At 40.0% G+C, this 27,201-nt stretch overlaps 1 protein-coding gene across 2 annotated transcripts; it reads left to right on the top strand.

The window, feature by feature from the left end:
- Positions 1-478: 478 nt before the first annotated feature.
- Positions 479-25,977, top strand: LOC143850746 (GTP-binding protein, HflX). 2 transcript variants are annotated; one of them, XM_077359992.1, is made up of 14 exons: positions 479-993; positions 2,365-2,423; positions 3,284-3,346; positions 3,468-3,557; positions 3,761-3,873; positions 5,494-5,562; positions 17,484-17,628; positions 17,845-17,900; positions 18,040-18,090; positions 18,200-18,254; positions 19,611-19,667; positions 23,558-23,677; positions 24,946-25,352; positions 25,708-25,977. In XM_077359992.1, the coding sequence occupies exons 1-14, from the start codon at positions 531-533 to the stop codon at positions 25,727-25,729; spliced, it is 1,770 nt and encodes a 589-aa protein (XP_077216107.1). In that variant the 5' UTR covers positions 479-530; the 3' UTR covers positions 25,730-25,977. The 2 variants fall into 2 exon arrangements, with proteins under 2 accessions (XP_077216107.1, XP_077216108.1); XM_077359993.1 differs by having other exon boundaries at positions 24,946-25,356.
- The last annotated feature ends 1,224 nt before the right edge of the window (positions 25,978-27,201 follow it).

The raw sequence follows: 27,201 nt of genomic DNA, 5'->3' as shown, positions 1-27,201 counted from the left end.
TCCATATAGAATGGGAAACTTGTAGGCGGGATTCGAACACTCGTCAACAGGGAGCATACCTGTGACTTTATGCCGAAGAGCCAACTGCCTCGGTGTATAGAATAGGAAACAACAGGGAGCATACCCGTGACTTTATGCCGAAGAGCCAACTGCCTCGGTGTATAGAATAGGAAACTTGAGCGAGAGAGCATGTAGAAATGGAACGAGGGAGAGACTTGCGGAGAAATAAAACTCTAGACATTACCAAAAAACTGGGGAAGTAATATATTCTCCCTCATTTTTTACTTGGGACAACCCCTCTAGTGCATTTATGACTACTCTTTCACACTAGATGGGTCTGTCCCAAGTCCCAACTGCAACATTTATCGACTTTCCCAAAAAAACAAAATTCCAATTTTCAGAGGGGGCAATTGCCCCCCCCCTTGCTTCCGTCTTTGCCACGATGGATTTCACTACAAATCAATATCTCTCGCTTCAAAATATTTTCGTTCATCCCTCTCTAGTCTCCCAATGCAACAAACCCCATAGCAATGTTCAGAGCCTTCTCTTTGTTACGATCTCCTCTCAAATCTCTCCCCCAAACCCTTCTTTCCATCTCTTCCTCTCCTTCTCCTTCAAACCCAAATCAACCCTTCTTCAAAACTCCCATCAACGCACCATCTTCAATCTCTTCAAACCCCATACCTCTAACAAGTACTCTATTTTTCTCCCCTTTCTCTCGTTCTTCTCGGCAGAAAAATGAAGAAACTGATGATGAGGAGGATAATGACAAATTCATACTCAACAGAGATCCAACTAGTCCTCCGAATCTCTTCGTGGTTCAACCGCGTCTCCGCCCAGACACCCTTTTGAAATCTAAGCTGTCCGAAGCTTTGAATCTTGCGAATTCGCTCGAAGAACAGCGAGATGGTGATATGGGTGGCGAATTTTGTGAGAGGGAGATGCCTCCACATCTCGTTGTTCAAAACCCTGCTGCTCGAAAGGCACATTCAGGTACTTAGGGTAGAATAAATTAGTTTATATTTTTTTTATAGCCTGTTAAATCTTAGAGATAAGGATTATCTAGATTGTGGCTTGCGTAGGAGTTTTAGAGGTAGTGGTTAATTGGGTATTCTATTTATAGAATATAAGATTTAAGTAGTCTTTTTCGAATTAATGAAGAATTCTATACTAGAAACTGGGTTTATGCACATAGAGGACTGACCCTTTCCTCGAAGTGGGTCGAGAGGCTGATCTTTGTGTTATTCACGTTGTGAACCGATTTGGGTTCTTGACAGAGTTTGTGTTTATTGAGAGAAAGATTAAAGCGTTATTGATTGTTGTTTGGAGTCTGAAATGGGTTGGTTCTGGGGTTTGGTTTTGGTTAAGGTGGTTGGTGTTTTGAATTTTGTAAGTGGTAGGGATTAATATATTATATGCCGTGTTTGATTCAATGATGAAATTGATGCGGACGAAAATGATCAAGTATTGTAATGGACTACTACTTTAAGTTATTGAATGAAACTTTGCCTTTAGACTTTTGAGTTCTTTTAGAACTTTAGAACTTTTGGGTTGTTAGGATTAGCCCTCGTAGGAGTATTTCCACTTTCGTTGACATCGACGGGAACGAAGACAATCTCATCCCCTTTGACTACGATTGAAGTACTCTATTCCCTGTGACTATGATCGAAGCGCCTCTTTTTTTTCGTTATTTTATCTTCTGGCCTCCACTACTAGACAACGAGGTAGTTCCAATTTTTTTTGGAGTGCGTCATAAATTGATTTTTAGATTCTTATAATCCATGGGTATTCACGTTTCAGGCTGTCTCCCCTCGGTAAAAAAGAAATTGAGAAAGAACAGATCTCTTTCTTTGTGACCATCCATCTGGCCTTTTTTTGCTTTCCTTTCCACTAAAGAAGGCAACGGAAGGAGCTTTAGGACTGGTGATTGTTAAGCATGATAAGCAGTTTCTATTGATTTATCAACTGTTGGTTAGATTTGAAAATGGGTTTTTGATGGAATTAGTTTTAGTTAATACCTCACTATTTATAGGTGTAAATCAAAGAATGTTTAGGATTAACTTTAATTGGCTTATTGTTGTTTTCAGAATTTTTACAGTTTTATTACATTTTATGAAGACTGTCGCATTTTAGGAGTGCTTGATTTTCTATATATTAACAATCAGCAACTGCTCAGTTAGATATTAAAATGGGTTGCATGGTTTCAGTTTTTTTTTCTGTATTTTTGTATTTCTGGAATATTTTTGGTTAATCTAATTATATTAGTACATTGTCATTTTATATGTTGTTTCTGGTTATTATTTGAGTGAATCTTAACAAGGGCGACAAATGCCTTCATGGTTATCTGCTTGGTATTTGTGGCAGATACATACTTTGGACCCGGAACGGTGGAAACTGTGAAATGCCATATAAATGCTGCCGAGGCAAGGACCTTTTTCTTTCATTTGAAGTTTATCACTTTATTATTGTTTAATGCTTTATATTTTGTATGCTTATGTCTGTGAGTTTCAAGCATCCTATCATTGGGTTACTTTGTCTTTTCCTCATTCATATAGTGACCATTTTATTAGTGGAACTCTCATCACAAATTGCCTCTCTACATTCTTAAATATGACAACTCAACTCAGCTCAACTAAGCCTTTGTCCCAAACTAGTTGGGGTCGGCTAATGAGTCCTTTAGAAAATTTTCATGAAGAAGGTGGAAGAATCTATCTCTACTCAAATTGACTTAAGTCTAATCCTGACGCTAGTTGGGTTCGTCTACATGGATCATTTTCTTCCATTCTATCCTATCCAAGGTCATGTTCTCTGTTATGTTCCTAGCCCTCAAGTTTTTCCTCATTATTTCTACGCAAGTTGTTTTCGGTCTACGCCTACTTCTTTTTACTCCATCAACTTGGCACGAGTCACTTCTTCTCACTGGAGCATCCAAAGGCCTACGTTGGATATGCCCAAACCATCTTAAGCGGTGCTCTCTCATCTTCTCCTCAATTGGTGCCACCCCCACCTTTTACGGATGTCTTCATTTTTAATTCGATCTAACCTTGTGTGGCCGCACATCCATCTATGCATTTTTAAATATGACATGGTATGCAAATGAATTTTCTATTTTTTCTATACACAGCTTTTTTGCTTTGCTGGATTTCATATTTATGCATCTTTTTAGATGATAGGGAAAAGAGGGCTATTTTATGGTTTAGAAAATGAGCAATGCATTTAGGTCAAAGTTACAGGCCTCTTTTTGTCTTGTTAGTTTTGATGATCAGCCTTAGAGTTTTAACAGGAAGACTTGGATGCAGTTTTCGTAAACGCAATTCTTTCTGGGATTCAGCAGCGCAATTTAGAGGTAAGTTATGCTCGCGTAACTTTTTTCTCCTAATTTGTGCCTTAGCTCGAACCCGATTTATCTTTTTCATCTTTTCCAAAGGAACTGACCACACTATCTGTGTCCCAATTCCAAATGGCAGCGGGCTTGGGGAAGGCCAGTTTTGGATCGTGTGGGTCTTATCATAGAGATATTCAATGCTCACGCCCAAACAAAGGAAGGCAAGCTACAGGTATTTTATAGAGCTTCAACCAAGTGTTCCTTCTGATATATTTACCATGCTCTGTTGTCTGTTATTTTGAATGGTTACTATTACTTTCAATTGTATATAGCTGCTGATCAACCTTCGTCCTCATTTATTCTTATTTCCATTTTTTTTTCATTATTTGTCATGAATCTTTTAGTAACTTCTGGTGTTCCTTTTCATATCAACAGTCAGAGTTAGCAGCTCTAATGTATAAGAGGACTAGGCTTGTTCGTATACGTGCTGGCAAAGATCGTTTAATTTTTGGAACAGCTGGAGAGGCAGAGGTTGTTAGTGCCCGAGGGTAAGTTTACCAGAGTGCTTGCTATGTCTCAAAAGAAAAAAAATAAAAATAAAAATTTCACCACAGTGCATTCTTACTTATGGTTAGGTTTATGCTATATTTTCTGGAGCTATTTTGATTCAAATGTTTCTGGATCTCAACATGTGAATAATTGCATGGCAATGCATAAGAATTCCTATAATCTGTACAAAATGCTAGTAATTGTGAGACATGTGTTAATAAGTGGCGTAAAATATCATGGCTTTGCAACATATCTTTCTTCTCAATCCATTTGTGGACTTTGGTAGAACTTCACATAGATCGAGAACCATTAATGTTACAATTTGGAAACTATCACATTTGGAAAGTAGGGTATGGAGAAGAACTATATCACCAGTTCTATACATATCTTTTGATGTGAAACCTCAAAACTCAGAAATGCAGTTTCAAATATCACATTTTTGGCATTTTTGCCTTTTGTTTCCTGCGATGACCTTTCAAAAAAAAAAAAAAAATCACATTTAGAGTAGTAGGATATGGAAAGCACGGCAGAACCCTTGTCCATGCATTTGTTTTTTTCCCCTAAAAAAAAGGGCGGCCCAGTGCACGAGGCTCCTGCCATTGCGGGGTCTAGGGAGGGCTAGATGTATGCAGCCTTACCCCTGCTTTGCAGAGAGGCTGTTTTTTTTCCCTAAAAGTAAAAAATGGGAAATGCATATCTAGCACTAAAATGGGATGCATTCTTATTTGTTACTTACAAATTTTAACTTATACTTTTCTAGATCTTGGAAGCTTTGTATGATGCGTTTCATGAAATTAGGGTCATAGAGTCATAACGTTGGATGCTGGGTCTTCCTTTTCCCATCTCAATTTATGGCATTCGCATGGCTAACTAGTACCGAAAAACATAAGTATTCTGCTTCTTATATCCTATATTAATGCAGGGGTGTGACTGCTTAGTAAACTGATGATGGTTTTGGATCATATTTCTTGGGTAGATGGCTAAGTCCCGTAAGAGGGGATCAAGAATATCACTGCATGATCCTTGTTCTGGAATATCGTAATGTTAATTGCTTTTAATTGTAGGTTTTATGAATTTGAAGTGACGCATAGAGTAGTACTATGCTCCACCAAGCGCAGGCCTCGCTACTTCATAGTTGGTCCCGTTTGCAGATTGTAGTGGTCGTGATTTCTTCTTTTTTTTTCCCATATGCAATGCAGTCAATCTTTTGTAAACGCTTGTTTCAAATTAGTGAATAAAATTTCTTTTGTTTTGCCTTAAATACGGTCACATTAATTTTCTCACTTTCCGTACATCCAACCGAAACCCATTTCTTTCTTTTTTTCTATTCATCAGAATTTTTATTTGAACTTTTTATTTCATTAATTTTGAAAAATGATGCACTACGATTGTTATAACTTAAAAAAAAATTTGGGATTTTGAAAGTTGTGATTTTCACTTTTCAGATATGCAGCATTGATTTGTGTATGTTAGTTTTTTTTGCATGTTCTTTTTCTCATTATGCAAAAGTGGAATAGTAATTTTTTCCATAGATTTTTTCTATTGGTGTTGAGTTTATTAGTTACATGGTCTATTCTAATCTCTTCAGCAGTTTATGATATAGATGAGTATTTTTGCAGGCGAGGAAGTGGGGGGCGTGGTTTTATTAGTGGTGCCGGAGAAACTGAACTCCAGCTTCAACGTCGGAGGTAAGTGCAATATTTATTGTAAAAGCTTTGCACATTTATTCATTTTTGTACTAAAGGATTGCTATACTTTGAGTATAGGTCATTATTGGCATCTGGAAAGGACTCGTCTGCCTCATATTAATTGCTGTTTTTATTCTTCGCATAAAAGGCTTTATCCATTTTCAAAACTAATTTAATCATATTAGCATTGAAAACTGAGAAAGCAAGTGGCTATACCTGATTATAAGTGCTAGTCTACTGCATTAGGAACTATGTCGATATTTTGATCATTATCATGCGCCTATTTGGGTAGTTTCCACTCAAATTTCATTGACGAAAGTTCGATTGCTTTGAAAAAGCAGGGTCTGATCTTTGCCATATGTCTAATGGCACTCCATTTTTTTTCATATGCCACTCCACTTCATTGAGGCCTTGAGGGCTTGCTAGTCGAGAGACTTGAGTTTATTTCTTGGCCAATTTTGTTTGCGTATGTGAGCTCCTAAATAGTTGCAGACTTGCATTATTCCCTTCGAAATTTGAGAGGAATCTTTAAAGTTAGTTTTTTTTTTTTTTTTTTTTTTTTTAATTTAGGAGTGTTACGTGTTATGATACCTTGACTTGTCGATGAGTGTCTAGAGTCTTGGAAGAGGAAGGTAAGGGGATTTGGGAAGTCGACATGGAGAAGGCGTATGATCGTGCTGACCGGTATTTTGTGGATTATCTCTTCGGTAGGATCGACTTTCAGAAAAAATGGAGAATCTGCATGATTGTTTTATACTCCATCCTTTCATCCTTTTTAATGGTTTTCCGAAAGGATTCTTCAGAACAGAAGCTAGATGGTTCTCCGGCAGAGGGACCCTCTCTCCGTATTCATGCTGGTCATAGTTGGGAGTCATTGAGCAGGATTCTTCCCCCTGCCTTCTAGTGGTTTACTTGAGGGGATCCTTTTTTTTTTGGCGTGGGAGGGGGTGGTTTTTTTTTTTTTTTTGGGGGGGGTGGTGGGGGGACCATCCGTCTCCAATTTGTTGATGGTACCTTGATTTTTTTGTTGATGCTGCCTTGATTCTTTGTACTGTGGATCAAGGTCAGATCCAAGCCTTGAAAATTATCCTAAAGTGGTTTGAAGGGGCTTCTTGCCTTAAGATTAACTTGGGTGAGAGCTCAGTAGTTGGATGCAATGTGGATGAGAACATTAAGTGTTTGCAAGAGAAATGGGGTGCAAAAGTGAAAAGCTTCGGATCACATACTTGGGCCCCCCATTGGTGTTTAGCATTCCTTTCCAATTTCTTTGGTCCCCAATGCTTGTGTTTGGAGAGAAAGTTGACAGGGTGGAAGAAAAATGACCTCTCTTTTGGCGGGAGAATAATATTGATCAAAGTGACTCTTGCCAACCTTCCACCTATTATATCTCTTTGTTCAATATATTGGGGGAGGTGGCGAGAAGAATTAAGGAACTCCAAAGACACTTCCTATGACAAGGCTAAGAGGAAGTAAAAAAAAAGAGGAAATCACTTATATTACTAACCTGTCTTGGAATGATCTTTTATCTCACATGTGCAGAAAGCTAAAATCACTTGGGCACTGGATCCCCTGGGTGTCTTTTTGTTTCACCTTTTTTTCAAAATGCTAACATGTTGTCCTCCCTTGTCATCCTTTTAAGCGCACCAGTCCCTCCTTGCATTCAAGCATTTGTCCATCATGGAGAAGATCACACTCAAGTCATACTCAAGAGAAGGCGCTTCATGCTCGCTAACAAGTGCCCTCTATTCTAGGTTGAAGAGTCTATAAACCACATTTTCCTATAGTGTGATCTGTTGAGGAAGATATGGAATCGGATTTTGAAGTGGTTTGGACTTTGGAGTGTTCTGAATTTTTCCTAGCACTCTTCGAAGGTTGGAATCTGAAAAGGATGGGATCTTTAGGTAAAATCCTGTGCTCATCGGTTTCTTTCGCACTAATTCAGACTATTTGGAATGAGCATAATAAAAGTGTTTTTTATTGCAAGAGGATGCATTTGTCATACATCCCGTTGAAGATCAAGCGGCTGGTTAGCTGGGCAAGCTGTAGGAAAGAATTTTGGGGCATCTCGATGAGGGATTTCCTAAGGAACTGAAAGGATTTCCTATGGACCAAAGCCCTGAGAAAGGCTAGATGGTCTCCTTCCCTTGTCAAACTACATCGAACTGAATTTTGATTGCTGCTCGATGTGTAACTTTAACCCTGCAGGGATAGAGGGTATTTTTAGAGACTAATGGAGATATTATTTTGTTCTTCTCTCTAAATTCTTAGCCATCAACTCGTCATCAAGGTTGTTTCATTTAAAATGGACCAGAATGGTTCTGGTCTGGATTGTGAATTGGAACAAAAAGTGAATTGAAATGTTCTGGTTGGAATTCTAAAACTTCCAATCTGTTCTATTTGGTTTTTGGCCAAAATCAGATGAGAATTCCCAAGAGAGTTAGAAACCCTTATTTAAGGCTTTTTTTCTTCAAAATTTCCCCTAAAAAGTTATCGCTTTTAGTTCATTTGGGGGGCATTTGATGTTGTACCCTTCCCATATGAATAGGAGGGTTAAAACACATTTATGTTTCGATCAACACCTCCTCACCAATCCCATCTCTCGACAGACATTACAAATGTGGACCCTTTCGGCAATATTGTAATCGTAGGCGGCCATAAGAATACACATGGGATATAATTTGTGGCATAAATATGACATCCTGCAGACATTACGAATGTGGACCCTTCGGATGTGTTGCATGGATTCTGTCCCCTATGCCGAGTCAATGTCGACACACGAATCACATGGATTCACGTGGTGCACATCCGGATTCTTGTCGTAGCCATATCTCACACGAATCTTGTTTTTTCAAGCAAATCCGACACATCGTTGTCTCTTTTAAACAGCGAATCCTGTATATTTTCCTTTTAAATACGTTTTCTTTTTAACTTTTTTTTTTAAAATAAAGCACAACCTGATGGGGTGTAAAAATAGCAGCCTGTAGCAGGCCGACACCTGTCCTGGAGTAGGTGAACTCAAGCCTATCACAGGCCGACACCTGTCCTGGAGTAGGTGAACTCAAGCCTATCACAGGCCGACATCTGTCCTGGAGTAGGTGAACTCAAACCTATAGCAGGCCTGCACCTGTCCTGGCGTAGGTCATCCCACGTCATCAACTTTCCCTCTATAAAAGGAGGTTCAAAGCTCAAACCAGGGGTAAGGAAAAACCTCCTCCCCTCGAAACTCTTAAACTAGCTCTGCACTCCTGCTCATATACTGACTTGAGTGTCGAAGGGCCTGTCCGGAGTAACACCCGGGTTGGTCTTCTGACCTCGTTTGCTACTGTGCAGAACACAGTTCCATCACTTCACTCTAGCCGAGCTCAGCTCCCTCACTTCGATTCCTCAGGACTCAGCAGCTCCTCGGGTCATCCAGCTTAGCTCTTACGCCACTGCTGTACTTGTTACCGATTTTCGGTCTAACAGATTGGCGCCATCCGTGGGACCCCAGAACTAAAAGCTGTTCAGATCTCTTATAAAAATGGCAGGGCGTAAGAGTGCGCGGGTACCAACTGCACGGACTGATCGAGCCGTGCTGCCTCGCAGGACTCGAAGTGAGCCAATCACCTCGCTGATGGTGGCAGCCTCTGCTACAGCTGAACATAGCCCTACTCGCTCAGAACACCTCAATCTTGCACCTACTCCGGATCAAGTTCAAGCCCTTTTTCAGCAGATGACGGCCCTTGTCGGTCAGTACCAGCAACTACTTCAGGCGCCTCCCCAACCTCCTCCAGAAGCTCCACGACCTATACGGGAAAGGTCGAATGTCCACGGGGGAGAGTCAGCTCGCCAAGGAGAAGACCGGACTCACCACTCAAGGCAAGTCCATCCCCCCAGAGCCAGGCATGCTCATACAGAGCCACACCGCCAACAGAGACGGCGGTCTCGCTCTGCACAAAGGCACCGAGCTCATGAAGGGCGTGCACCACAAGAAAAGTCCCGGCCTCGTCGAAGGAGTCCGGAAAGTCAGTCCGGCTCTGCGGCGAGCCCATCAGTGGAGAGAAACAGGTCGCTGGACCAACCGGACCGCAGAGGTGGTCCAATGCTTCAAATGATGGAAGAAATGGACCACCGCATAGAAGAGCTGGCAAGAGATCAGAGCCGGCCTACTGTGCGGGCGTTCTCAAGCAGAACGCCGTTTACCGACGACGTCATGGGTGCCCCAGCACCCAGAGGATTTAAAATGCCAACCATCCCGCAATATGATGGAACCACTGACCCTGTGGATCACTTGGAAACGTTCAGGACGATGATGCTCCTCCACGGTGCGTCAGACGACTTCCTTTGTAGAGCCTTCCCGACCACACTGACTGGTGCAACAAGGGACTGGCACTCAAGGATCAAACCGAACTCCATCAGCAACTTCGATGACTTCGGGGAAGATCTGGTCCGCCACTTCATGAGCAGCCGTAGGCTAAGGAAAACAACAGCATCCTTGATGGCCTTGCGCTAGGAGGACAATGAGCCTCTGAAAATGTTCGTCCGCCGCTTCAACAGGGAGGCACTCCAGGTGCCAAATCTAGATCCCTCAGCTGCCATGAATGCGCTCCTCGCGGGTGCTAGATCCAACGACTTCCGCCGGTCAGTAGCTCGCCAAAATCCACACTCAGTGGCAGATCTAATGGCCGGGGCAGAAGAATATATATCAGTAGAAGAAACGCTGGTAGCCCTAGACTTGACTCGGAGGAGAACCTCTGAGGACAAGAACCCTACCAAGCAGCGTAGGGAGGATAGAGCCGCCAGAAGAGAAAAGTCCCCCTAGAGGAGAGTAGAGAACTTTACCCCTCTCAACACCTCCAGAAGAAGCATACTGGCCGCAATCGAGGGAGAAGAATTCGTAAGATGGCCAACCAGAATGATCTCCAAGGGAAATAAGAGAGACCAATCAAAGTACTGTCGGTTCCACAGGGACCACGGTCACGACACGGACGAATGCTGGCAGCTCAAGGAAGAAATCGAGCTGCTGATTGGCCGGGGCTACTTGAAAAGGTATGTCCGAAGTGACGACCACAGACCGGAGCGCAGAGAGAAGAGTCCTCAGGGCCGCAGCCCTCGACGGTCGCAGCCCCCCCCTGCGAAGAACCAATCTCCTCCTCCATCCAGTCCACAACCAGAGGCACACAATTCCCGGCTAAGAGGAGTCATTGGCACAATTATGGGCGGACCAGCCGCTGGGGGCACATCGTTTGCTGCTCAAAAAGCATATGCACGCCGAGTCAACGCCGTGCACACATGAAGCAAAAAGATGAAGACGGAGAATGAGATCTTCTTTTCAGATGCGGATCTCGACAACCTGATACTGCCACACGACGACGCACTGGTCATAACCATGCTCGTCGCAACCTGGGAGTTGAAGAAAATCCTGGTCGACAATGGGAGTTCGGCCGATATTTTGTACTTTCATGCTTTCGAGAGAATGATGATAGGTGACGACCACTTAAGGCCGGCGAACTCTGATCTGTTCGGTTTCTCGGGGGAAGTCGTGAAAATGGAAGGGCAGATTGAACTTCCAGTCCTCGTCGGAGAGCCGCCTTGCCAAGCCTTCGCCATGGTCAACTTCCAGGTAGTGAGGGCCACTTCGGTCTATAACGCTATCTTGGGACGACCCGGGCAAAACTTAATCCGCACAGTCGCTTCAGCATATCACCAGAAAATGAAGTTCATAACGCCAAACAGCGTGGGTGAGGTCAGAGGAGATCAACCACAGTCCAGGGAGTGCTATGCCATGGCACTCAAAAGGCAAAGATGCATCGGAATCCTTGCCGATTGAACTACTTGATCTGAGAGACGAAGCACAGGTGACTGAACCGCCGAAGACCTCAGAAAATACTATCAGTAGTAGACCACCCGGTGTGGAAGTGACTTTGTAAATATCTGCTGAATGTGAATGACAGAAGCTCTTTTGCAAATCTCTTCGTACAACTTGGAAACCCAGTTCACTAAAACTCGGGTACTCTGGAAACCCAGTTCTCTAAAACTTGGGTACTTATTATTGGGAAACCCAGTTCTCTAAAACTCGGGTACTTATTATTTGGAAACCCAGTTCACTAAAACTAGGGTACTCGCTGCTTGGTTCGCCACGGCTCGTCTCCGCAAAGGCCGAGAGCTCACTCCTGGTCCGGAACCAGCCCGGACAGCAGAAACCAAAGCAGCCTAGAAACCCAGTTCGCTAAAACTCGGGTACTTATTATCTGGAAACCCAGTTCTCTAAAACTCGGGTACTTATTATTTGGAAACCCAGTTCACTAAAACTAGGGTACTCGCTGCTTGGTTCGCCACGGCTCGTCTCCGCAAAGGCCGGGAACTCACTCCTGGTCCGGAACCAGCCCGGATAGCAGAAACCAAAGCCGCTTGGAAACCCAGTTCGCTAAAACTTGGGTACTTATTATCTGGAAACCCAGTTCACTAAAACTCGGGTACTCATTATTTGGAAACCCAGTTCGCTAAAACTCGGGTACTCGCTGCTTGATTCGCCACGGCTCGTCTCCGCAAAGATCGGGAGCCCACTCCTGGTCCGGAACCAGCCCGGATGCAAAAACCAAAGCCGCTTGGAAACCCAGTTCACTAAAACTCGGGTACTCTGGAAACCCAGTTCGCTAAAACTGGGTACTCGCTGCTTGGTTTGCCATGGCTCGTCTCCGCAAAGATCGGGAGCGCACTCCTGGTCCGGAACCAGCCCGGATGCAAAAACCAACGCCGCTTGGAAACCCAGTTCACTAAAACTCGGGTACTTGCTATTTGGAAACCCAGTTCGCTAAAACTGGGTACTCGCTGCTTGGTTCGCCACGGCTCGTCTCCACTAAGACCGGGAGCGCACTCTTAGTCAGGAACGGGCCCGGGCAGAAAACCAAACCCTTGCGAAAACCCAAGTTCAATAAAAGTTGGTCATCCTGAGCCGTTCAGAACATCTCCAGCCAGACTGGATATAACGCGTGGGTAAAACTTAACCTGAAGAAGGTTCATCCGTCATCTTCAGCCGACCAGGATATAGCGCAAAGCGCTACAGGACAAAATTCAGTTCATCTCAAGCCGAACTGGATATAGCGCAAAGCGCTACAGGACAAAATTCAGTTCATCTCAAGCCGAACTGATTTTCCAGGCCGGACTGACGGCTTGGCAGCACTGATTTTCCAGGCCGGACTGACAGCTTGGCCGCACTAAATATAACGCGTCTCGCTAGACGACAAAAATCTGTCTGGCCCAAGCCGGACTGGACGCGTCTCGCTACTGACAAAAATCACTCCGGCCCAAGCTGGACTGACAAATTCCGGACTGACTCCCAGGTCGGACTGACAAATTCCGGACTGACTCCTAGGCCGGACTGACAAATCCCAGGCCGGACTGACTCCTGACAAATTCCGGACTGACTCCCAGGCCGGACTGACAAATTCCGGACTGATTCCCTAGCCGGACTGACTCCCAGGCCGGACTGACAAATTCCGGACTGACTCCCAGGCCGGACTGACAAATTCCAGACCGACTCCCAGGCCAGACTGACAAATTCCGGACTGACTCCCAGGCCGGACTGACAAATTCCGGACTGATTCCCAGGCCGGACTGACTCCCAGGTCGGACTGACAAATTCCGGACTGACTCCCAGGCCGGACTGACAAATTCCGGACTGATTCCCAAGCCGGACTGACGAATTTCCGAACTCATTTCCAGCAAATTTCCGGACTCATTTCCAAGCCGGACTGACGAATTTCCGGACTCATTTCCAGCAAATTTCCGGACAGATTCTGCCCATTCAGGAATGTAACTCACCACACGTCCCCAAGTCACTACAATGACTTGGAGAACTGGGGGGCAACTGATGGGGTGTAAAAATAGCAGCCTGTAGCAGGCCGACACCTGTCCTGGAGTAGGTGAACTCAAGCCTATCACAGGCCGACACCTGTCCTGGAGTAGGTGAACTCAAGCCTATCACAGGCCGACACCTGTCCTGGAGTAGGTGAACTCAAACCTATAGCAGGCCTGCACCTGTCCTGGCGTAGGTCATCCCACGTCATCAACTTTCCCTCTATAAAAGGAGGTTCAAAGCTCAAACCAAGGGTAAGGAAAAACCTCCTCCTCTCGAAACTCTTAAACTAGCTCTGCACTCCTGCTCATATACTGACTTGAGTGTCGAAGGGCCTGTCCGGAGTAACACCCGGGTTGGTCTTCTGACCTCGTTTGCTACTGTGCAGAACACAGTTCCATCACTTCACTCTAGCCGAGCTCAGCTCCCTCACTTCGATTCCTCAGGACTCAGCAGCTCCTCGGGTCATCCAGCTCAGCTCTTACGCCACTGTTGTACCTGTTACCGATTTTCGGTCTAACACAACCCATTCTCTCTTAAATAAAAACCCTAGCGTCTCGACCTTCACTTTAAAACATCGATCCCCTTTCCCTTTCTTCTTCGGCTCTTAATAAAAATCCTAACGTCTTGACCCTCTGCCCTCAATTTTTTCTTGAACACACTGTGTTATTCAAAATTAATTTTTTTAATTTTTAATTTTATTTTTAAAAAGATTACCGAACCCACGGATCCTACTTTTTGGGGTTTGCCGAATCCGACACCTCGAATCCGACACCTCGAATCCGTGTCGGATCTAGACACACGAATCCGAATCCATGCAACATAGGTTGTAACCGTAGGCAGCCATAAGATTATACATGGGATATTTTCAAAAAAAGGATTATACATGGGATATAATTCGAGACATATATATAACATTCCATTTCTTTCTACACCTAGGGGCGACATATATGCCTCCATTAAAGTTGTGGTTATAAGGAGGTACCCTTTTTTCCGTTCTTTTTACTGTATTTTCTTAATTGAATTGTGATGTTAATTAGGCTCATCAAGAGTCAATTTCATGGCTACATGCATTTGGTATTTGTATTTTTAGTAGTAAATTGTGTGTCTAGTTAAATTTGGCAGATGCAAATATGCAATGGGTTCCTATATATATATATATATATGAGAAAAGTGTAGCTACACATACGTGTAGATAACTTAGCTACACCGACGGCTTAAAATATAGTGGGCCCCACATTGTTTCGGTGATGCAAACCATTCATTTGATGGGCCCTCACATAGATAGGGTGTGCCCAAAAAATCAGCTCCATAGGATCATCCCAACCCTACGATTTGTGGAGGCAAAAATGGACTTGTAAAAACCTTCACAAATCTCTACATTTTTGCCTCCACAGTTTGAATGGTTGGGATGATCCTATGGAGCTGAGTATTTGGGCACACCCTATGAATGTGAGGGCCTATCAAATGAATGGTTTGGATCACCCAAACAATGTGGGCCCACTGTATTTTAAGCCGTCGGTGTAGCTAAGTTAGCTACACGTATGTGTAGCTTCACTTAACTCTCTCTCTCTCTCTCTCTCTCTCTCTCTCTCTCTCTATATATATATATATATATATATATATATATATATATTTTTTTTTTTTTTAAATATTTTAATTTTTAATTTTTTTTCACTTTTGTAGCATTTTTTCCAAACGTCCAGAACATTGATTCTTTACAATCCAAGATAAAAATATAACGCCATCGAAACCGAATTAACAGCTAAGGTAGGGCTGATTCTAACAAAGCTGAAGTTAGAATACTTCTCACAGTTCTGCACATATTTCAGGTTACTAGCATGGTTTTAAATTTCCACCGAAACTGGCATGGAACGACCAATTATTTCCATTTCCATCCCCACCGAAATGATACCGAAACCTAAACACATATCTGAATCAAAATCAAAGTGTATTAGTGGTATACTATATCAGTATGTGCTACATACTTATATTTATATGAATTACATGCGAAATGTGTTGTATGTACTCTGTATACATATTTATATGAATTACATGTGAAATGTGTTACGTATTAGATTATCAGACGTGCATGACCAAGCATGTCATTAGGTGTTTAATGTTATTAAACCCTCATGAATGACTGTTTTACTTATATGATGGTTTCTAAGTGTGTATTTGTGTTTATTCTAACTTTTTTTGAAGTTTCATGTTAAAATTCAATCGCTTGCATATATTTCCATACATTTCCATGATCACAGGATTTCCACCTAAATTTCCAACTGAAACCAAAACGTTTATGTTTTCATGGTGATGAAACCAAAACTGAAATTTAAAACCTTGGTTACTAGAGATAGTAAGCTCATGATCAAGGAACTCTTTAAGCATTATTGCATGGACAAAACAAGACAACCAAGGGTCATGGTGATTGGCATCATATATCAATGAAATTGTGGACATATAGGGGAAATGAGACATCCCCTTTAATGGACTTGTGAATAGGCTAGCTATCACTAGTTCAGAAACATTTATTGGGCAACCTCCACACATTGATGTTCTTTTGTAATTTTTAGTTCTAATAAATTTTTGTTACTATCTTAAAAAAATAAAAATAAAAATAAAAATGCATGGATACTTGTGCATGCCCAACATATTGTTCCCAACATGATACGACATTGGTACTTGTATTGGATACTTCATTGATACTTGTATCTGGTATTTTATTGATACTTCTGTTGATCATCATAATTATCATGTTTTAAATATTTTCCTCAATTTAAATTAACTATCTTGTGTTTTTCTTGTTAGTGTCATATTTGCAATTAGAATTTTGAATGTCTTATAGTTTTATTTTTTAACTTTATTATTAGTTATATCTTATAAGTTAAATCTAGTTAAGTTTATGATAGTTCATTTGTACATGTATTGTGTCTTATGTCATGGTATTGGACTTGTATATGTATTCATGTCCTCGATTTGGAAATTCCCGATCATATCTCTGTTCGTTTGTCCGTGCTCGCATCTTTATCCATTTCTAGTTGTTATAGTAATGTGTACTATCATGTTCGATAAACCATATATTTCTCTTCCATGCTATTGTCAATAATACACCAGCACTTTCCCCTCTTTCCACTCGTTTTCTTGGTCAAATCGGTTGTTGAAATTAAAATAAGAAGCAAGATGATGCTCTCTCTCTCTCTCTCTATATATATATATATATATATATATATATATAGAGAGAGAGAGAGAGAGAGAGAGAGAGAGAGAGAGAGAGAGAGAGAGAGAGAAAAGAGAAGGTACTCCCTGGAGTAGATAACTTATCTACTCCCTACCTTAAAATAACAGTTGGGGCCACATTGTTTGGGTGATCCAAAGCATTCATTTGATGTGCCCTCACATAGATAGGGTGTGCCCAAAAAATCAGCTCGATAGGATCATCCTAACCCTATGAACTGTGGGGGCAAAAAATGGACAGATTTGTGCAGGTTTATACACGTCCATTTTTGCCTCCACAGTTCATAGGGTTAGGATGATCCTATCGAGCTGATTTTTTGGGCACACCCTATCTATGTGAGGGCCCATCAAATGAATGCTTTGGATCACCCAAACAATGTGGCCCCAACTGTTATTTTAAGGTAGGGAGGAGATAAGTTATCTACTCCAGGGAGTACCTTCTCTTTTCTTATATATATATATATATATATATATATATATATATATATTCAAGTAGAAATCAAGCTTGCAAAATTTTCCCGTGAGGGGGTCATGTTTTCAGTGCATCCATACATATTTTGATTTTTTGTTTACGATACCACTGTATCAATGGTTACTTGCATTGGAAAATTGGGGTAAGGTTCTCTGTTTATTTATTTTATGTTGCTATATAATGCACAATGTTGGTTGTTATCAATTGCTAGTTCATCTGTGGCATTCAACAAGTACTTCTGTATGACATTATGAAGGGTTCTTATCAGTGGATGAAATAGCAAGCTATTGCTTTATGGGTTACTTTCTGTAACCATGGAGTGCCTACCTCGTATCTGTTGGATATTTATACTAATATTGCTTGCTCTATAACTTCCAGAATTACAGAGAGGCGTAATCATTTGCTATCTCAAATTGAAGATGTCCGTCGAACTCGGTCTTTGCAACGTTCTTCCCGCAGAAGGCAGGGTGGCTCACAAGGGCAAGGCTTTGCTACTGTTGCCGTTGTTGGGTATACAAACGCTGTATGTGGTTCTGAATTCAAGGCAATCTGTTTTTTTTAATGGATGTTTTTCTCTTCATATTATTTGGTAATTATTAGTTCTATGAATATCAACTCTCTATGAAATTCTTAAATTCAACTCTCGAAGGTTATAAGTCTTAATCTCATTGGATATATTGTTTAAACCATGCAGTTCTTGATTTAAATATTTGGTTTTCAATATGTTGTTTTACTGCAGGGAAAGTCTACTTTGGTTAATGCTCTATCAGATAGTGATCTATACAGTGATGATCGGTATTTCTATTTACAGCTATTATTAATTAGTATAATATCATGTAGAACTCTAATCTTGTAATTTCAAAGTGCAAACCTTCATATGCAATTTATGGCTGTGAGATTTTACTATTTTTATTCTGTTTCTATTTTGGCGCAGATTATTTGCAACTGTAGATCCTCGATTAAGAAGTGTGATTCTCCCATCAGGGTAATACTGTCAATAACTGATACTTTCTATAATGAAATGGTCCATTGTTCTCTTTGAATTGAGTTGTTATGTATATTGGATTTCTGATTCAGTGTTGTTGAATCTGCAGGAGAAAAGTGCTTCTCAGTGATACAGTTGGTTTTATCTCAGATTTACCTGTGCAGGTAATTGGGTTGTACCAATAATGGTCCAATATATGTTGGTTCATTATATAAGAGTTTGGCGACATGTACACGCACCATCCAAATTAGTTTTGCCAGGCATGGGACATGTGTGTGCATGTGGCACATGTGGTCAAGGTTTAAAATTTCGGTTTCGGAGTCGGTTTCAGCAGCGGCCGAAACTGAAATTTCGGCCTAAATTCGGTAATAAAAAATTCATTCATGTGCGAAATTTCGGTTGAAATTTTGTTAAAAACAATTTATGAAATAGATAGGGCGATGATAAATTCTCACCTTCTGTAGGATAATTTGCACCCCTTTAACGTGAATTGACGTTAAAAAGCGTTAAAGTCTGCCACCTTTAACGTGAATTTACGTTAGAAAATGTTAAAGTCTGCCACATACCCTCCTTTAAAGGGGTCCGAATTATCCTACAGGAGGTGTGAATATATCATTGCCCAAAAAATATTAAAAAATTACAAATATTTCCAAAATTTCGGTATATCGGCCGATGTCTGGGCCAACACCAAATTCATGTACTTTCGGTGTCGGCCCTGGCTGAAATCCCTAATTTCGGCCGAAATTTAAAACCATGCATGTGACATGTGTTTTGTGAACGGCCCATTGATCTAATGGACTCCTACCATGCAACATAGTGGATTCAGATCCTCAAAAAATGCTGATCGTGTCCACAAGGTCTGCAAATCGTTAATGGTAGAATATTTCTTAGCAAAACTCTACAGGACACCTCTTTGATCCTTTTTCACGTGGAATGCATGTTTCTCTGTAGGCTATGAGAATGGGTACATCGTATCATGCTACTTCCCTTAGGATGCAGTATTTTGGGCGTAGGCTCATCTTGCTTTGTTCATCCAATGCATAGTGTGTTACAGGAGGATTTTTTGGGTCGTTCTAGTATATATATTACTAATTATTGCAATTGTTCTGAGAGAAAATTATAAATACTATAAATTTTTGGCATTGGAATTTTAGACTTGTGAGAAATATATTGGAGAATTATGACATTCTCATTCTCGAGCATTGAAAAGTATTTGCATGGAAGCTGATTTTATCATTCCTGGTCGTAAATAGCCCATATTTTGGATCAAGTGAATGGGATTTTTGAATGCAAGGAAGGGGGTGTTTTCTTGCAATCCTGGTTTGATTAACAGCGATCAAGGAGCTAGGATCATCCGATCATGACTCAACTGGCAGCAATAAACCGGACCGGATCAATGGACCTGGTCACATACATGTGGTGTGGGGAATAATTTGGATGGTGCTTGTCCTTTTATCGGTTGTCTAAATATATGTCATGGATTTTTCTTCACTAATGTGTCAGTTTGATGTATTTTGCAGTTAGTAAAAGCATTTCAAGCGACTCTGGAAGAAGTGGTAGAAGCAGACCTTCTTGTGGTATGAATAATTTACCTTGTGTTCTTTTCACGGGATGTGTTTTATATGGAACCTTACTGGCACATAGTATCTTAAAGAAATTTAACAATCAGACAAATATTTAATGGGTATGTTCATGTTTAGATGTGTATATTTTATGGTGCATCGAGATAATTTGCTAATTTTTGTATTTATTTTCTGTTTTGAATTGAGTATTCATACCAATGGTACTGTAATTTCTATAATATATATACTAACCTTGTTTCTTTCCATTATTGGAAAACCTTTTCCCAAATTTGATTTTGCCTTTCCTGCTATTAATTAGATTTGTCCGTGGTTTCGCCTTTCTCGCTATTCATTAGATTTTGCCACTTATCTCTGTTTCTACACAGCTACTTTGATTTGGTTTTAAGTTAGAGGGAGAGGAAGGAGACAAGAGAGAGTAAGATGTGTAGGGGTTACATGAGATAAAAGAAACAGGATAGGGGTTATGGGGCAATAGGGAGGGGTGGGGCCCCATCATCTCCATCTCCATCCAAACCCATGCAAGGCGACCATTTTACACCCATGGGTGGGCCTTCCATCTCCACCCAAATCCATGCATAGAGTGGGGCCCACCATTTTATATCTCATGTTTTGATGCGGTGGGGCCCACTATTTTACACCCATCCATAGCACGGGTCAAGAATGTGTGTGTATATATATGGGATTTGCTAGGGACCATTGCAAAAGGCATTTCGCGGGCTGGCTGTTGCATGAGAGAGAAGCCACCTCAGATGAATTGAATGAACAAGACAATCTGTTGAAAGTGAGTGTATGCCAAAAAAAACAAATACACATTACACATTTAATTATATGAATTAAATGATTTTTTCTTGTTCATTTAATTCATCTGAGGTGGCTGCTCTCTCATGCAACAGCCGGCCCGCGAAATGCCTTCTGCGAACAGCTGAACGTATGCCAAAAAAAAATACACATTACACATTTAATTAAATGAATTAAATAATTTTTTCTTGTTCATTAATTCATCTGAGGTGGCTGCTCTCTCATGCAACAGCCGGCCCGAGAATTGCCTTCTGCGATGATCCCTAGCAAATCCCATATATATATATATGTGTGTGTGTGTGTGTGTGTGTGTGTGTGTGTGTGTGTGTGTGTGTGTGCGTGCGCTCGCGTGTCATGTTTAAATGTGTATTTGTTTTTTGGCATCAAGATAATTTGCCAATTTTATATTTATTTTCTGTTTTGAATACTCGTATTCATATCAATGGTACGTGCGTGAGCTGAAAGAGAGAGATAAGTTGAATAGTGGAATCAATGTCTGAAAAAAGGCGATGTGAACTTCAACTATGTTTATGTATACGAGTAAACTTTCCTATAGAAATTCTACAAGAAGACAGCACATCACTTGTAGCACTGATACAACCATATTTTGCATGGAACGAAGACTAATATGCTATGATACTACCCTGATACTTGTAGAGGCCTAACATATTACTGCTGACAATGATAACCATATCAGATACTCCATGACTCCATGTATATTTTGTTGGTTAAAATAACTATAGTATTTTAATTACGTCACTCTTTGCAAATTAACTATCATGCTTATTCTTGATACACATTTGCAATTTTAATTTTGAGTATGCTAGTCTTATTGATCCTATTTTAAATTTAATATTCATTTCATCTTCTAATTTAAGTCCAATTAAGTTCTATGATATTCTATTTGTAAATTTATAGGACACATGTGTCCATATCTGTGTCCTACTGAAAATTCCAAGTCGTAACTCCTTTCCTGTGTCTGTGTCCATCTCAGTATCCATATCTAGGCTTCATAGTGACAACTGACATGAGAATGAGAATATTTTGAGCTTTAGTAATACAAATTCAAGGCTTCCTATGTGCAATGCACACGATCATTTATTGTGGGGTGTTATTAAGACGGTATCGTAGACTTAGTTACAACTTAGGAAAAATATTGCTCAATATGTGGAACATAGGAGGCAAATCCTATTCAATCGATTTGATCTAGGTGCACTAATGGGATTCCCAGTCATCTTGTAGCTAGCATTTTACAATGCGTCCTATATCTATGTATGTATAGAAGATGCCATGCTATATCAAATATTTCAATTTAGGCGAGGTAAAAATTATCTTTATTTTTGTTTTGTTTTGGTGGGTCCAAAACTTCAGTTTAGTTGCCCCAACATATTTGTGCCAAACCTATTTTATAGTTATACCCATGCTATACCAGGGTAACATATATGCATCTATTCCAGTATTTTCTTTACTAAAAATGGAAAAAGAACTATGTATTGTACCTAACTGCCTGTGCTTGACATTGGTATCTCCCTCATAAGGAAGTAATTGCAACATGTGTGTGCTTCTATGCTTGGTTACCATTGCGAAGTTACCATTGAGAACAGGGTTGTGAGGCATATGTCCTTCCCCTCTAGATATGGGTTTTGATGGGTGATTATTCCAGAAAAATTACTTTCCTTTTTTTAACAAGTTAGTTTGTTTAAATTAGAATAGCAAAAGCTTTAGTTGTTGGTAAATTGTTTTGGGCTAGAAACTAGTCTAAATTGCTTTTTCAAGCTAGATTAGTATTAGTAATGATGGACAGAAGTTGAGGATAATCTGTCTGGTTTGTTGCCCTTTTGCTCGTACCACCCTTTTCCAAATACTGGAAAGGATGGGACTCACATTAATGGAAAAGAGGAATCGGCATTGCTTATCGAGGATATTATTATTTACTATATTCCGGGGATGCACATGTTACCCAAATTTGATGTCTACCTCCTAGTAAATTTTGTCAAGGAAAAGATTGAAACTATCTCGATACCTTTGGTAATGTGAGGTATTCGTATTTGTATCTTTGATATACAAAGAATACAAGGTAACTAGGAAACACTTTGTTGCTATATAGAGGGAGAGGCAGAGGGAAACAGTCCAACCAAAAGGAAGGAAGGAACTGTAATTTGTGAAGCGATTGACGCTGAAGAGATTGCTTTAATCCTTTCCTTAACATTCCAACCAAGAGGAACGAAGGAGCTGTAATTGGAAGGGATTGACGCTGAAGAGATTGCATCAATCTTTTCCTTAACAAATATGCTCGCTAGATGGTTACATATATATGTGTGTCTGTGTGTGGCTACAGATTGCATGTATTTGTATGGCTACTGACAAGGTTTGAAATTTCAGTTTCGGCCTTTGCTGAAAACGAAATTTCGGTTTCGGTGGAAATTTCGGTAAAAAACTTATAATTTCGGCCGAAGTTTTTAAATTTCAGTTTCAGTTTAAAATTTCGGTCCCGGCTGAAATCCGAAATTTCAGTATTTTTGCCGAAATTTAAAACCATGGCTACAGATTTATAATAAGGATTATTGTCTGTACTGTTGTGTAGTCCATACACAAGAAAGTCTATATCTCGAGATACTTGACTTCCTATATGCATGTGTGCACATGCATATCCATCTAAATTTCTGGGTGCAAGATTGCATACGTATCTACATGCTTGGGGGTCTGTCTGAATTTACACCACTTCCAAATTACTATCCCTATAGTATTAAAAAGATGATTATCTTATTGTGATATATTCATTGTAGCAACATATGTTGATAAACAACCATTAATCTTGTTAGATGGGATGATTCTATCTTAGCAAAATTGACACTACAAAATTATGACCACGTTTACAAAATTTTGAGTACACCATAATCAAGTAGATGTTAAAAACTTCTCTCAAATTTGTATGGTATTTTTGTCTTCATGTTTCCTCTTCTTTTTGCAACAGTTATTTTTCCACTCTGCTTTACGGGGGCCAATTTGAGTTTGGTTCAACCAACATCTTTACTCTAGTACACAGCAAAAGATTTCTGTAACCTTTTCATTGTATGTGAGTGCAGCATGTTCTAGACTCCAGCGCATTTAATCTTGATGAGCAGCGGTCAGTTGTACTTCAAGTATTGCAGCAAATAGGGGTCTCTGAGGAAAAGCTCCAAAATATGATTGAAGTTTGGAATAAAGTAACACTCTTCTCACTGTTTTATGTATCTTTTGTACTTTGATTTTCTTTTGGGGTTTGTAACAACTCGGATTTTCGGAATGCCCTAAACCCGGACCGTTAACAAGAGACAAAAATCCTATAGCATAAAATACGGATCTTTTTTTCAAACAAGGTATGACTAAGAACTCAATTTCCATTAAATCAAAATCAATTCAACTCCCAGCATGCATAACTAGCCCTCCTTTTGAGGGTTATTATTGTTAGAGATTTTCAAAATAATATTGGAAAAGTAAATGAATTTTCATAAGTTATTTTTAATATAGAAAAACAAATTTCAAACAGGGCAGGTCGACCGCGGTAGCCCTGGTCGACCGCTGTTCTTTGGATCGATAAAAAATAATATGTCCAGAAGCCCTATCGGCGGGCGACTGCGGTAACCCGGTCGACCGTGGCTGTTCGAAAATCTATCTGTTGGGAGAAAATTGACATGGCTTTTCTCTTTTGTTTTTCGAACTTCTTTTATGTCTTGCTTCCCAACAGTCATGGATGATTTTCAAACACAAGGGACACTTTGTGGCTGATCCAAAACACTTAAATCACGAAGAGTTGCGATCGAATGGCCATTATTCAAACCAATCCAAGAGATGTCTTGAAGGGATGTTTCTCTCAATGAAAAGTCATCAAATGCTCTATAAAAAGGGTATAAATCTATTTTTTCTAATACAGAAAACAGAAAAAATAGATATTGATGTATCTTTTCTCTCTTGCAATCTCCTTCTCTCTTATTTTCAAGTTGAGTTTTCATAAAAGCAGTGCACTAAACAATGTTTTCTACAGAAACAATTTTAGTGATTTCTCTAAGGCTTGAAGTTCTTAAAAAGACGTTTTGGGTTTGATTCCGCTTGTGCAAAGCATTATCAAACATTTGTAGGATCTTCCTCCAAGGCTTCATTGTATCTTGGAGGCAATTTGCAGATCCCCTTTGCAAACAACTGGTGGGGGCGAAATTTGTCTTAAGGAAAGTGATTACGCGCCTTGAAGCAACTCTACAAAATTCTATCTTCTCGACATTCCCACCAACAATTATCAAACCACCAACATCAAAATTAAAGAGTTTAACAAGAGTATTTCACATAACAAACTGAACCCGTCAAGGCTATAGCCACTCCCACAACGTTGCACTCTAACTCGAAGCACTCCCATTTCTGAAAACTCCGGGTCATTACATGGTTTTTTTTTATTTTGGTAAGAAACACAATATCTGTGTTAACTGTGAAATCTGATCAGGTAGATCTTCTAGAAAAGAAAACTGGAGCTGATGAACTACTAGATGAAGGTGAAGTTGACGAAGGTGGTAGTTTCTCAGAAGCAGAAGATAATGTCGTGGCATCTGAACTGTCCCCTAGAGAGGATGATGATGATGAAGATGTTGCGTGTGAGTCATCACCAGGCGAGACTATTGATGGCCGTCAAAGAAGGTCCTCAGTGGACTTGAAGTCAATTGATGATGATGCACATTGTGAACCTCAAGATATTCAACATTTGGAAACATCTGCTGTTATGGGAGTCGGCTTGCAAGAATTGCTGAGCATTATTGATGAGAAGCTAAATGTGCAAAAATCTACAGAAAAAGGGATTCCTGACCGCAAATGGAGGCCACCTATTTCTTCAGATAGTGACATAGCAGTTGAGCAGTAGGTAACTTATGAAATCTATCGCTTGGCTTTCTCCTTTTTTGAAGTAAAATTGCAATAATAAACGTTTGGTTATTTGGATTTGAAGAAAAAAGTAAACTATAGACTGTTATTGAGTTATCTTGCGTTCCAAAATTACTAGCATTACGGAAATGATATCTGCCCTTCTTTGAATGTGGCACTCCCCTCTTTCTATATAACTTTTAATAGGTGATATTGCATATAACTTTATGCGATAAATTGCCGTTTAGATCCCAATTGGATTTTTGATAACTAGCTCTCTTATAAATTAAGGATGCCTTGCAGTCATATCCTATTTTAATCTGATGTGGTTTTTCCTTTTCTTCTTTAATAGGCTGCTCTTGACCTCTCATTAAATCTGGAGATCAAAGCATCAACAGTTGGCAACAAAATTGGTACTAAGATGATCAAATCTATTGTCCGGTAACCTTACAATTCTGGACAACCCTGTGGACTATGTTTTGCTATTTATGATGTAGATTCCTATCAGAGAAAAGCAGGAAAAAAAAGAAGAAAAGTTCTGGAAGAACAAAGAACAAATAAAAAATTGTGTAAGCTCATGAGTATCAATTATTTTAATTAAAATATATAGTTATTTTGATCACTAGCTGGTATGCTTCTACAGGCTAGAACATATCTTAGTGAAGTTGTTTGAGTAGTACATGATGCATTTTAGTAATTATTGTCATTTACTTGGTGTAGTTCTTTGGTTCCACAAAGGATTTTGCTTAGGACCTAAAGTTTTTCAGGACTTAAATTCTTAGCCAAATGATGTGAGGTATACTCGTAGAGGAAAAATGGATGAGAACATAAGGTAGTTCTTTTATGTTGTTAAGATCAGACGAAAAAATTACCGATGATTCCAGTAATGAAGTTTGTTTCTTTTGCAAGGAAAAGGAAAAGTGTTGATCTTTACCTTTATCTAGTGTATATAGAAGGTAGAATTTTGTTTCCCAACCTAACCCAAATCATGGGTCAAATGTGAGACCGTGTTGGGGATTGTTACCGACTCCAGACAGAGTAACAGTAAGAAAAAGCATGCTTGGTTTTAATTTCGATCAAAATACCGAAATTTCGGATTTGGGTCCAGACCGACAACGAAAGTTCATTAATTCGGTGTCAGTCCGGATTTTGGCTGAAATATGAGAAATTTGAAATATTTTTTCTTCATAATTTTGGCCAAAACCGACACCGAAACCAAAATTTCTATCCTTGCAAGCATGTTCTACATGGTACTTATCACAACACGCTAGTTTTCTGAGTCAGGAAATGGGGAATTGTATCTCAAGATACTTTGGACCATCAGCCCTCGTTCAATCAGATACCCAAATTACCATTCACTTTAGGAGTATTTTGGGGAGTTTCCTTATATTTAACTGTATGATAGCCCCCCTACGAGGTTGTGGTTGCATCCTCATTCCGATTTCGTTGGAAACTCATTGCCACATCCTGGACGGGAATCAGGTGGCGCCATAAATTGCTCATCTATTCTGTCCCAATTTTAATTCCGGCTCCTTATTCCATTCATTCAGTCGAACCAAATGCTGTAATCGAGCAGAATCAGAATTGGATGCTGATTCCGATTTTTTATTCAGGCAATCCAAAGGAACGGTTGAGATCTTTGAACAAGGTAGGCACGTTATGTAAGCATCTATTCCTTCCCCTATTATTTTATTAATAATGTTTCTTTTGCCACTAACTAAATATAAGAGGGATTCTATTTATTTATATGTTTTATACATATAAATATCAGATGGTTTATTTTACTATTATTTTATTAAAAATCTTACATTTTCCACTAACTAAATATAAGAGAGAGATTTTCTTA

This window comes from Tasmannia lanceolata, unplaced genomic scaffold (assembly GCF_043159265.1).
Source record: "Tasmannia lanceolata isolate RefF3 unplaced genomic scaffold, GAP_Taslan_0.1 ptg000018l, whole genome shotgun sequence".
Lineage (NCBI taxonomy): Eukaryota > Viridiplantae > Streptophyta > Magnoliopsida > Canellales > Winteraceae > Tasmannia > Tasmannia lanceolata.
Note: the sequence above shows the minus strand (reverse complement) of the source record. Positions and strands in the feature narration are given on the sequence as shown.

Coding starts and splice junctions, on each gene's coding strand:
- LOC143850746 (XM_077359992.1), top strand. CDS start 531: ATGTTCAGAGCCTTCTCTTTGTTACGATCTCCTCTCAAATCTCTCCCC. Junction 5,563..17,483: donor CTCCAGCTTCAACGTCGGAG/GTAAGTGCAATA, acceptor TATAACTTCCAG/AATTACAGAGAGGCGTAATC. Junction 17,901..18,039: donor GATCTATACAGTGATGATCG/GTATTTCTATTT, acceptor ATTTTGGCGCAG/ATTATTTGCAACTGTAGATC.